This window comes from Lepidothrix coronata, unplaced genomic scaffold (genome assembly GCF_001604755.1).
Source record: "Lepidothrix coronata isolate B3197 unplaced genomic scaffold, Lepidothrix_coronata-1.0 Scaffold90, whole genome shotgun sequence".
Taxonomy (NCBI): Eukaryota; Metazoa; Chordata; class Aves; order Passeriformes; family Pipridae; genus Lepidothrix; species Lepidothrix coronata.
The window spans coordinates 850,997-863,352 of NW_016690270.1; the positions used below are offsets into that span (position 1 = coordinate 850,997).

Consider the following 12,356-nt stretch of genomic DNA (forward strand, 5'->3'; position numbering starts at 1 on the left):
AGCAGCCCTGCCCAGCCCTGGCACCCACATACCTGTGAGCACCCTCATGGCTCCGTGCACCGCGTTCAGATCCCCACTGACCAGCATCTCCATCAGGAGGTTGAAGAGCTCGGGCCAGGCTTCGGGCCAGTCCCAGTGGGCGATGGCAGACACGGCGTAAGCCACGCTCGAGCGCACCTTGCTGATGGATTCCCTCAGCCCGTTGGGGAGCAGCTCCCTAATAGCCACTTTTGCCTGTAGAGAACAACAGTGTTTAGAAAAAACAGATCCACAGCCACGAAACAACTCAGTAACAAAAGAAAAAATTATACCTGTGACTGTATCCTGATATCGACTCAACACTGACCTTACAAAATGAACATCCAGGAGACAAAACCCCCCCCTGCACACTACATCCCATAATTTTTTTATGGAAAATGCATAGTGTGTTTTAACATAGCAGCTTCTCACACAGAGCATCAGACAAGCACAGAGCAAACAGCTCACAGCTGCAACTACACAGGATGTACATATCTACATGGAAGACATCCAGAGGCAGCTGAGATAAATCCCAGCTCCAGTGTCAGGGACTATGTTTGCTTACTTTGGAAGATTTCAGTAAACAAGAACAGTCACCTAACCCTGAAGGGACAGGAAAAAATAAAAGCCACTTCTGGGACATAACCAAGCAATTATCTCTGAATGGGATGAATCATATCCTACATGTGAAAGATGCTCCAGTTAACAGCCAGAGTGGAAGGGGTTGGAATCTCTGGCCATTTTAGCTGTTAAATACTCCTGCTGAACAGCTTTTTAATGAAACCCAGAAGAGCTTTAAACTAGAATTTGTCATGGGAAAATAGCCTTTAAGTCCCAAGCTGAAAAACAAAAGATTTAGCAAATCTCCAAAAAAGGATTGCCAGAATCAGTATTTGTGAAACTTAGAAAGCAACTTTTCTTCTAGTCTTGCTCTGAGAGCAGCAGAAGCATTATGGCTGAACTTTCCCTACAGGAATCAGCCCAAGCTTCTCAAGCCCAGTGTTGTTTTAAGCAACTGAAAACAGGTTTTTGAAGTGGAAAACGTCAAAACCCTTTAACTGAAGCCATTAATCCTCAAAATACACAAGGGCGCTGGCACTTTTTAAACCGCCTACAAAATTAATATTCTTTATGGATAATGTGCCTCAAATGATAACATGAAACCAAGTCTTACCCTTTCTGTGGTCTCTGGAGGTCTAAACTTTTCAGACTGGGAACACCAGTGAGTTTCCACATACTGTTTCAGAATGACAGATGCCAGCTATATCAGAGGAGAGGTCACAAATCAGGAATAAATCTTGTAACCAGGGCAAGGATCACCCCTGACCTGTTTGCTCAGCCTCCCGTCCCACCATGCTGCTTTTAGAGGGGCATCAGGGCTTACCAAAAATGCAAAAAATCCGTGAAATGGACCAAAAAAACTACTGCTGGGCATCCACTGGGCAGCAATGGCCTGCACAGCACTGACCTAAGGCAGCAGCTGGAGATATGGGTCACACGGTAAGTAAAGAAATACAGAACCAAAACGTCTTTTTTCAAGGAGGAAATCACCTACAGAAAAAGCTTCTGCAAAGACAAGCCACATCTTTGCTTGCTGATGTCTACCACCCACCTCCTAAGCTGTGTCCACTCCCAGTACAGTATTGTCTCAGCACCAGGTTTATTAAGTTAAAAAAAGCACTATTTTCAAAAAACTGTAAGAGTGTAACACCCGAGTAATGCTGAAAGAGAAAGATTCTTGAAAAATTTAAAAGAAAATGGAGAAACAGTAATAGAAAGCTAATTTTTCATCTGGAAACATGAGGGAATATTTTAAAACCCAAGGAAATTACCATCAAAATTGTTTCTACAGTTCCCGGCAAACTCACCTGCCGGATGGCCAGAGCTCCCTGGGGATCCACAGTCAGTTCTGCTAAATGAACACCAAACTCTACAAGGAAAAAAAAAACCCAAATGTTGGTATCATAACTTTTATTCCCACACAGCAAAAGTCATCAAGATTTTTAGAGAAAGACATCATACCAACTGAATGACTCATACGTGGGAAGGAGAAGACAATTCCAAAGCACAGCTACTCAAATGAATTATGAGCATTAATTCTCCCCTGTGCTCTCCACAAAAACTTCATTTATTGTCTCGGCATCTTATTTCCTTCTCTCATGGGCAAAAAATTTTGCAATGCAGGCTAATAACAGCAAATTATTTAAAACTTTAAAAATATATATAAAAATCTTATGTACGCCGCAAAATCATTACTCAAGTTCCTACATGAGGGAGGCATGGAAAAGATCCAGGCTGGAGTAAGACAGCAGGCTGGCAAGCAGCAGTCTCTTTTGGACAACCTGGGTTCATCCAGAGAGTGATCTGGAGACATCACTCCAGCTGTCCCAGCCCACACCCCCGGACAGCCCAGGACACACCGAACGCCTTCCCGAGCAAACTTGTCCCAGCACAGTGACACCAGGAGTGCGTGGACAACCCTTTGGGCTGTGGGACCTATTCCAGCAAGGAATTTGTCGAGGAAAAGCAAGAGCTTCTTGCAATTGCCAAGCAAGCTCTGTGACAAAGGCAAAATTCCAAGGCTTGTAACAATCCTGTCAATAACTGAGCACAGGAAATAAAAGCCAGGAAGAGCAGCTGTTCTGGTATGGTAAATCCACATGCCTCAATACATTTGCTTAAAACTGCAATTTTAAGCTCCAGGCAGCTGATAACTGTCCTAAATACCTCATTTAATTTCACTAGTCTGCTTAGGAATCGCATTTGTGGCATTTTAGTTCTTAGAAACTCTGGAGCAGAAGGTAAGCCCTGAGGTCCCATCAGCCGACAGGCTGAACGTGCTGACAGCATCCCTGACCAAAGTGGACTGAAAATTCTGCTCAAAAGGAGTTCTGCAACTTCTGAGTGCTTCACATCCCAGTGCCTCCTAATACCCACCTCACTGCTAAGAGGCTTTTCTGCCCTAGGAGATAATTGCTCCTCACTTTCCCAAGCTCACACTGAACATGCCCAGTTCCTTCACCCTTTCTTCACAGATCACACATTTAAAAAAGAGGAAAATAACCTTCTTATCCCAGCTGCAAAAGCAGGGAGCCTCATCCCGAGATGTACTTAACATAATACTTCTCTTAACTGGAGCAGTAATTATTCTGTGTGCTGTCTGTGATTCCCACACTTGAGTGTGGCATTGCATTTCAGCCCCATCTTTAAAGGGTGAATGGAAGGGTAAAAAAGGGTATAAATGGAAGGGTATGAAGGGTATAAATGGGTGTAAAGGAAGCCAGAGTAACTGCAACAGCTTCACACAGCTACAACTTACTATTCTATTTCACAATCTTTAATTTGTTTGCACATATGCATTTGATTCATCCCCTTCAGATATGGTGCTCTGCACCTGACTTACAGTATTTAGTTTCTGCAGCTTTCCAACACCTCCTTACTGCTCCCCAAGCAGATTGCAGTGGGACACCAGACGTGTTCTCACTGCTCTGTTGTAAAAGCCCCTTGTGACTGACAATAAGTCACTGAAAACCCCTCTACACACAGGTTTTCAGCCCAATGCACTGCTTAAAAATATTACAAAACTGTACCTTCTTAACTGATAAATGACCATTGTGGCAAATTCCTACCAGGAATCCCACTGAACGTGGATCATTCGTACCCAGCAAGGAGTCAGCTTTCCCACCAAACCAAAATTAGAGGGATTTATTGAAAACAGATCATATAAAACAGTATTAGTTGTGTAGCAACTATTTATCCTATTATGTTATAAACACTGGCAAGCTGTTTAATGAGTTGCTCCAAGAATCCTTCCAGGGACTGAAATTACACTGATCCTTCTACAGCTCACTGGCTCCTCTTTTCTCAAAGACTTGGTTTATTATTGGGTTTTTTCTCAGATGGCTGGGAACTTTCTATCTTTATCATGAGTAGCTTCAGTTCAAATGCACCTTGATAAGCACTTCCTCCACCTATATTTTGGAGATTTGAGATATCAGAAACATCAAAGTCTTCTCCTCAAGATAAAGTCTGTAAACCCCAAAGATGAGAAGCTTTTAATGAAGGGCCTGGCATAGAGAACACTTGGCAAACACATTTCCTCTCAGCTCTGTTTCTCCTCTCATTAACCTCAATATTAGTAAAATGAAACTCTCCTGCTTCACAACCAAGCTCTATCTATCATGTAACCGATTTATGTAACCTCTTCACCCCCAACCTTTTGGAGAAACTAAGCCAGATCAACCCAAAATTTTGTATTAAACAAGCAGGAAGGAACAAATGAGCAGGACCTTCTGCTGAATCACTGCAATTTCCTGCCCTGTTGAACTGGGTCAGCAGTCATCAAGTCCAGCTCAGAATGTCCACAGAGAGCTGGTTCAAGAGCTGCTACAGGTCCCTTCAGTTGTTCTGCTGGGGGCAGACAGGCAGTGGTGGAGGCAGGGGCTGTGGCAGGTGCTGCAGCCAGTCCAGGTGAATCCAGGTGGCCCTGTGGCCACCAACACTCCAAACTAAAACAAAACTTGGTCTGCCAAAGCCAGATCTCACCGCCACAGCAGCATCAGAAATCGAGTTCCCTTTACCCAACATGTGCCCACCCTTGCCCATCAGAGCCTTCAGCCACATGGGCACAGATGTTTTCCACAGGGCTGGCTTTCAACATCATCCTAAAGCAACTTGGGTTGAAAGGAGCCTCGGGTTGAAAGGAGCCTCGGGAGGTCCCCCAGTCCAACCTCCTGCTCAAAGCAGTGTCAGTCACAAGGTTGGACCAGGGCAGAGCAGGGCCCTCCCTGCTGGGCAGTCTGCAGACACACTAGGAGGAAACACTGAGCAAGAATCCAATGCTTAGCCAGACTTCTGACACGCTACAAACGTGCTGCTTTGAGGAACTTCTTCAGCCTCCATCATGACACTCAAGAACTGCTCCAAAAGCACTCTTTTTGTCAGCACATCTCTAAAAACTGCAACTGTATTTTCCTCATTTCTCGGCAAAGGACAGAAAGACTGAGGTCGGACTTCCCCAGCAGTCGTGCTGGCTTTAGGTATCTCTTGATCTTTAGGTATCTTTAGGTATATCTTGAAACCCCTTCACAACTTCTCAACGTGTCTGCAGCATTTCACAGTGCAAACAGCAGCGTTTCCTGCTGTGAACAACCTTTCATCCTGACAGGCAGATATCATGTGTTGCACTGTGGCCATTTCTTGTTTCAGTTTCCCTGTTAAAAATCAGTGCAATGTTAAAAGTTTACTCCTTTTAAAGATTCAGCTCAACTGATCCATCCACTCATTTCTGCCCATCGCCCACTCTACTACGATTCAAGGTACAACCAAGAGAGCACCATACAACCACATGCTGTGGTCATGCCTGCACATTCTCCAGAATTCCTCCTTTCACACAGTATTTGGTTTTATGGCATAAAACCATGTATTCAGAGAGCACCCACTGCAATACTGAAATCCCTCTCGAAGATGTATTAAAGCAGTTCTGTTGGGAAGGAGCCCACCACAGGCAAAACCATGTTGGAACAGTGAAGCACAGGTGATGCTACAAGTTCTGTGGTATCATGGTACCTGTAGCTCTTCTCCTGGTAAAAACAGACAGCAAACTGTATCATGAAAATATCATCAGGGAATTAATGAGTTTTCAAGCATCAAACTAAACATGCTGAGCCACCTGCTCTGGAAGAGGAGACACTGAAAGAACATTTACAAGACCCATAAAGCCAATCTTCCAATCTGAGATCACATTCAAATCAAAGCATTCCTTGTCTCCTACACAGGACTAGTCTCAAACAAGATGGACACGAATGAGGAGGGTCAGCGTGCCCAGACTGACCCAGGAGTCAATCTGCCAGGGTTGGCACCATCCTCACAGTCACCTGCACATCTCAGCTCTTGACAACAAACGGCTTTGCTAAGGACTGAGCTGAAGGTGCTTTTCCATGCACAAGATGTCACAACACAAGCCACGCTGAAGGCAGCCTTATAAATGCCTTTTCTACCTGCAAAAAGGGCAAACAGAAGCACATAATGTAGGCAGGCAAAAGAAAGGTAATTCTCCAGCCTGGAGCCATTCATCTCTCACCACCACGTTTCCAGAGCACAAGAGCCAATAGCTCAGAGACTTAATACTGTCAAACCTGTTATCTCACCAGGCAAGAGGGAAGCAGTGTTTCCCAACTGTCCAAGAAGCTGACATTAAACCCCCTTATCTACGTAATTTAGAGGAATATGTTACAGACACTGTTCCTTTCCATGGGGTGGAAGCCATTCACTTCACAGTTGGACTCCATGACCCTTGTGGGTCCCCTCTGACTCAGAATATTCTGTGATACTGTGAAGTAGGATCCCTGCTGCTGGACAAGCACCTCCCTCAGAGTGCCACTGCCCCTGCTCTGACATTCCTGGAGGCGACTTGGCCTCCACACGTTCTCCACTGTAGTAAGATCTAGAGGAAGAGATCATTTCTCCACATTAGGTAATTATCCTCAAGCCATACAACACTGGTAGTAGTGCACACATGTACACCATCAGGGGAGGCACATGGTGCTACCTGGATGGACCAGATAAAGGAACAGAAACACCAACCTCACTTCACCAGGAACAAGCTGATGCCACAGTCAAGCCAAGTTGAGCACAGCAGCACCACTCGACAGCCTGGAGCTCTCATTTCTCTGCCTTCCTCCTGCACAGTCTCAGGGACTGCTTTTATTTATGTTCCATTAAAATCTAGAGACAACAAAGGTCACCAAGTGAACTTTCACCTTTCCAGAGACCCACAGTAATGCTTCTCCCATCCCCAAGCTGCCAAGTGGTGCCTGTTATTTCAGCAGACAGAAGATGCAGAAGCAGGTAAGAGACTGAGTTTTGCTGAGGGCATGTCTGGCAGTCACCAAAGGGTGACATTACAAGAAAAAACTGCCACTGTGTCCTTAATCCAGAGGTGAAATCCAGTATTCCTCCAGAACATCTGTTTGGAGTCTGACAGGATACTTCCCTTGGATGGTGCAGCCTGTTCCAGAGGCTCTGACTGTGCATTGCTACCCATCTCTTGTACAAGCACTGGCCAGATCCACTATCAACCTGCTTCAGGGAGCTTGACTGCATCCTCAAAACACCTGAGCCATCCTGACCCGGCTGAGACCTGCCTGGAAAAGAGCAGGAGCTACATGGGGCAGGACACACCACACAGGAGAGCCAACTGCTGCATTGGCTTAATTAACCTCATTACACAACCCAACCTAAGCAAGCAGCTTAGGAAAAGAGGCAGGGGCAGAGCAAGGCAGCCCCAACACCCCCCAAGGAAATTTTGGCATTAGGAACTTCCTGAAGTGGATGTTATGTCTGACCACTGTGTTTAATGGTTCTTGATGAATTTTTTCCTTCAGGAATGTTTAAATCATTTTTAAACCATTTCTACCTCTAACATCCAACAACAACGAGTTCCACAGTTTGCACACTGGGGACAACAGCCTAATTCCTTCTGCTTGTTTCAGGTTCATTTTCCCTGACAGCCCAGGATATTCTGTGATTTGTGATCTCAGCTTTATGAGAAGTCACAAACAATCCTTCCTCGCTCATCTTCTCTGCAGCTTATTATTTCAGGGCCTCCATCTCTGCTAACCCTTTCCCAGGCAGAAGAGTCAATGCATTCGCTCCTTCTGAGAACAGAAGCTTTTCCACATTTCTGTCAGCGTCTCTGTGCTTAATTTTGCTGCCCTGCTTGATCCCTCCCGAGAGCAGCAGGCCAGTAATTCATGCAGCACTGGCATGAGGAATTTATGTCGGGCTTTGTTCTCTGTTCCCTCCTTAACGGTCCATTTGGCTTTCGGAGCACGGCAGAGCAGTGAATGGGTATTTTCAGGGAACTCTCCACACAGACAATGGGATTTCTTCTCCCAGGGACAATAGTCAGGACCACCCATAACTTTTTACAGCATTGTCTGGGCTGTTTCCCCTTCCCCCAACACTACTCTGCTGACCAACACTGATCTACACCTCCCTCAACACACCCTTCCTGAAATCATCCTGTAATTTGTGCCACCCATTCTCACTCTGGCCAGCCTGAGCAGCACTATCAGTAATTTTGTCACTCAGTGTTCCACATCATTTACAGATGTGCTGAGCAGTCCAGCTTCACCTGGGACTCTGGACTGTGTCCTTGTGCTCAGCAGTTTAGTTTCTTCCAAAAGTTTAAGTAAGTGAATTTTCTGAAAGCTTTTTGGGAGTTCCAGGATTCCTTCAAACAGTTCTGCCACAACAATCTCATGTACCCGGCTCTCCTCATTCCAACTGCTGATGTAATTTTAACCATTACAGGCAGTGCCCACTCACCTCTACCAGCCCCAGCATCCACCCCACTGCTCCTCACCTTAGAGAGTCCTGACTTAAAGCTGTCTCCAGTTTAACAACTTACACTTAGCTGGTCCCCAAGTGACCTAAGTGGTAAGTTTTACGGCCCAACTCATAGCACAGCAATTGGATGTTTCAGTCCCTCTAAACTCCGGGAGATCCATCCTGTAGCACTTGCTGTTCAAACAAACTGGCAAGTGAAACTGCTCCTACTCAGGCTTCAATGTGGATCCTCCAATGCGTCTCCTTTAGAGGTCCCCTCAATGTTGCAAGTAAAGTCAACACCAGCACAAGGAATTTGGCTCTTCTGCAGTCCTTCTGTACTCCTTGAATGCACCTTCAGTCACCTGCTGGCTTTGAACACCTCTGAAACACTTCTGCAACATTTGAAAGCATTTAAAGTTTTTATGTCTTTAACAAGTTCTTTCTCAATCTCCTTTTTGCCCTACCTTCATTTGTTTTGCATTAGTGCCAACACTTGTGCTCTTTCTCACTGCCCTCAGTTTTCCTTCAGCATCTTCTTTATGCTGTCCAATGATACGACATTTTTTGTTCTTTTAAAGTACTTGTGACACACATAATCTACACATCTTTACCTCAATAATACAGTGCTGGCACACAGTGGATTCCTTTAGCTCCTCCTCTTGGTTTTTGCAAGCTTCCTCATACCAAAGACAGCACAAAAAGGAGAATATAGCTTATTCTTCCCATGCTGCTTGACTAGGACAAGAGAGGAGAAATGAGAGATGCACAGAATAATTCCCTGAAAGAGACCTCGGGAGACTTCCAGTCCAACCCCAATGATCAAAGCAGCATCTGCAGCACCAGATCAGGTGATCAAATTTCCTACACAGGTCTTGGAGATACTCAAGGATGGAAACAACACAGCTTCTACGGACAATCTGCTTAAAAGTTCCTTCTATCCAGATGGAACCTCTTGTTCCAATTCGGCTCATTCTCCTTCATCCTCTCCCACCCCCCAGTGTCTTGGCAGCCTCATCATAGTTACCAGAAGCTGCTCTCAGACCCATCCCCAAAACCTTCTCGGCTTCCACACTGGAAAACTCCTCCTATGGTGAGTGCTGCAGTTCCCCAGCCCACTCGATGCCCCTTTGCTGAACCCACTCCCCTTGGTTGCTGTGTGTCTTGCCCTGGGGCGTGGAAGCAAAACCGGACAGGTATTGCAGGTGTGGTCTAACAAACACTGACTGGAGAGGGCTGATCACTGCCCCTCGTCCTGCTCACACAGCCCGGGGTGCAGGAAGCCTCCAGGGCACTCTGCTGGCCCCTGTCCAGCTCTCAGGCCACCGGAATTTCCTGGCCCTTTGTCACAAAGCTGCTCCCAAGCCAGGCAGTGTCTGACTCACATCCCCGCGCTGGGTTCTCCTGTCCCAGGAGCACAACCTGCCACCTGTCCTTGCTGAATTCCAGGGGGTTCCTCTGGAGGCAGCCCTGCCCTCAGGACATCAACCACCTCCCCTCTAGTTTGGTGTCACCTGCAAACTGCCCTGTGCAGGTGTTCTGCAGCCTCCTCCAGGTCAGAGGGACAGGTCCTGCATCAGCCCTGAGAGTTCTGGGACTGCAACCACAGGGAAATATTAGGAGACTTCGGGATATTTGTAAAACCGTGACAAAATAGCCACGTACACAACTCCATCCCTCTTACCCTGATGTTATTCACCAAATGCAACTCCCCTGCATGCCTGGGCTCTCAAAGGGACCTCAGGGACATTCATCACCTAGAGCCCTCAGAAAACGTTCTTCTCTGGAAATCTGTCACCCAGATTGTGGAAAGGTTCACTGTTTGGGGAAAAGTTGCCACTGAGGAGCACACTGACTGCAGTGGCTGGGAAGGCCAAGGCTCTACGGTCGATGAACCTCCCAGTGCTTCCAGACTCCATCAAATCACTCATTCAAACTCCAGGAGCTGCAGGGGCAACACACAGAACTCCTGATAACGCCTCAAGGAAGAGCCAATGTGAGTGTGGTACAAGCACACTGAGGGACTGCACCACAACAAACATTTTATCAAACAATCTGCCTTCATTCATTCCCAGAGCAGCACAATCATAACACCTCTCTTGGCCCTGTCTTGCCCTCATACCTTCCTTCTTTGTACCACTAACTGCCCCTGGTAACGTTTCTGAGCTGGAGTTCAGGAGCAGAAACAGTTCACAAAACACTTCACAGAACATCTTCAGAATGGCACAATCAGACAAAGGTAAAGCAAAATTTCCAGGAGGGTCCACAAACAACCGGGCCACGAGCATAACTTCACGCCCAGGGCTGCAGAGCTGCACTCCCCAGCTCCTGTCACAGCACAGCAGCTGCAAATCTTCCAGGGATTTCTACAGACTCCAGACATTTGGGACAGGTCATAAAATTCAAGCTGAAGCGAAACAAAATGTTAGCGCTGATAGGTTTTTAAGTTCAGCTTCTACACAGGAAAAGCAGCAAGTACCTGAACCAGGCTAGTGCCACCATAAGAATTCCAGAGGAGTAATGGAATGATTAAAGACACTGCTTGAATTTGGGGTGTTGGCTCTTTTAAGATCTCTCTTTCTGAAGCCAAAGGCCAGTTCCCATCCAGCTCTGGTGTCTTGCCTGTCCCCAGCTCCCCACAGCAGACAACGGATCCCTGTCACTGGAGTTTCACACTGGATGAGGGCACGGCTACACCCTGACCACACTCAGCCTCAAACACACAATGACGACCTGCAGAACATGCCCCAGAGAAAGACAAGGAGCTATTGGAGAGGGTTCAGTGGATGCCACAAAGATGGTGAGGGGTCTGGAGTATCTCTCTGATAACAGACCCTGGGAGCTGGACTTGGCTAGACTGGAGAAGAGAAGACTGAGAGGGAATCTCATCAATCCACACGAGTATCTCCAAGATGGGAGTCAAGAGGATGGTTCCAGAGACAGGACGAGGAGCAATGGCCCTAAACTAAACCACACGAAGTTCCACCTCGACATAAGGCAGAACTTCTTCCCATGGAAGGTGGCAGAGCCCTGGAACAGCTGCCCAGGGAGGGTGCGGAGTTTCCGTGTCTGGAGACATACCAAACCCACCCGGAGCAAGTGACACCGGAGCTGCACTGGGTGATCCCCAAGAGGTCCCTTCCAGCCCTGACCATCCCGTGATTGAGGGAGAGGCACCGGGAACGCACCTCCAGCCGGCAGGAAACCACCACCACCCCGCCCGCTCCGAAGCCGAAGTTCGGCCCGAGCCCAAGGCGCGGCCACGAGGCGCCGGCACCGGGACCCGCGGCGGCGGCCTGGGGACCCCCCGCCCCCTCAACGCGGCCCTCACTCACCCTCTGTCACCTCCAGCACCTTCACCTGCTCCTCAGCAGCGGCTCGCACCGCCTGCACCGGGCACAGGATCCCTGTCAGCGTCTCCACCAGCGCCTCCTTCAGCCCCTGCGCCACCGGCCCCGCTCCGGGCCCGCCGCCGCCTCCCGCCATCGCCGCCCCCTCCGCGGGCCGCGCGCGCCAAACGCGGGGCGCGCGGGGAGGAGGGGCCGCGGGGGCCTCGGCGCGAAGCGCCCCCTGGCGGCGCGGAGGACCGCGCTGGCCGTGAGGGGTGGGGGGGAGTCCCTGAGGGTCGGGGGGTCCCAGACAGGGACAGGGAAAGCAAGGGCTGGGTAACAACTGTCAGGGATTGCTGGTTATAACAGCCAGAGGGCTGGTGGGGGTAACAAGCTGCGAGAAAGAACAAGACGTGGCTGGAGAAGGGGCCGTGCAGAGATTTTTTTTTTTTTTCCCGAGACAAACATCCTTGTTTGTGGTTCCTGGGGATCAGCATAGCACGGCACAGGGGCAGGAATGGGGCCGGGAAGGGGCATGGGCTATACACCGGGATCCAGACCGCCCAAGACCCCAAAGGCTCCAGCCCGTTTCCAGAAGGGTCCGAAGGAATGGGCTGAGTGTGAGAACTCGTCTGCAGGGAGAGCGAGAAACCTGCCCCTGGAGCAGGGAATCCTGCC

The 12,356-nt window shown here is 48.2% G+C and overlaps 1 protein-coding gene across 1 annotated transcript in view; it reads right to left on the reverse strand.

Moving 5' to 3' along the window:
* The window catches only part of IPO9 (importin 9), a 37,889-nt gene extending 26,044 nt beyond the window's left edge, over window positions 1-11,845 (reverse strand). The window contains exons 1-4 of the mRNA XM_017821435.1: window positions 11,685-11,845; window positions 1,887-1,948; window positions 1,193-1,279; window positions 33-234 (exon numbers count right to left, since the gene is read on the reverse strand). Of these exons, the coding sequence (XP_017676924.1) occupies window positions 33-234; window positions 1,193-1,279; window positions 1,887-1,948; window positions 11,685-11,835 (502 nt within the window). The 5' untranslated portion in view covers window positions 11,836-11,845. The remainder of the gene's footprint in view (window positions 1-32; window positions 235-1,192; window positions 1,280-1,886; window positions 1,949-11,684) is intronic.
* Between the last annotated feature and the right edge of the window lie 511 nt (window positions 11,846-12,356).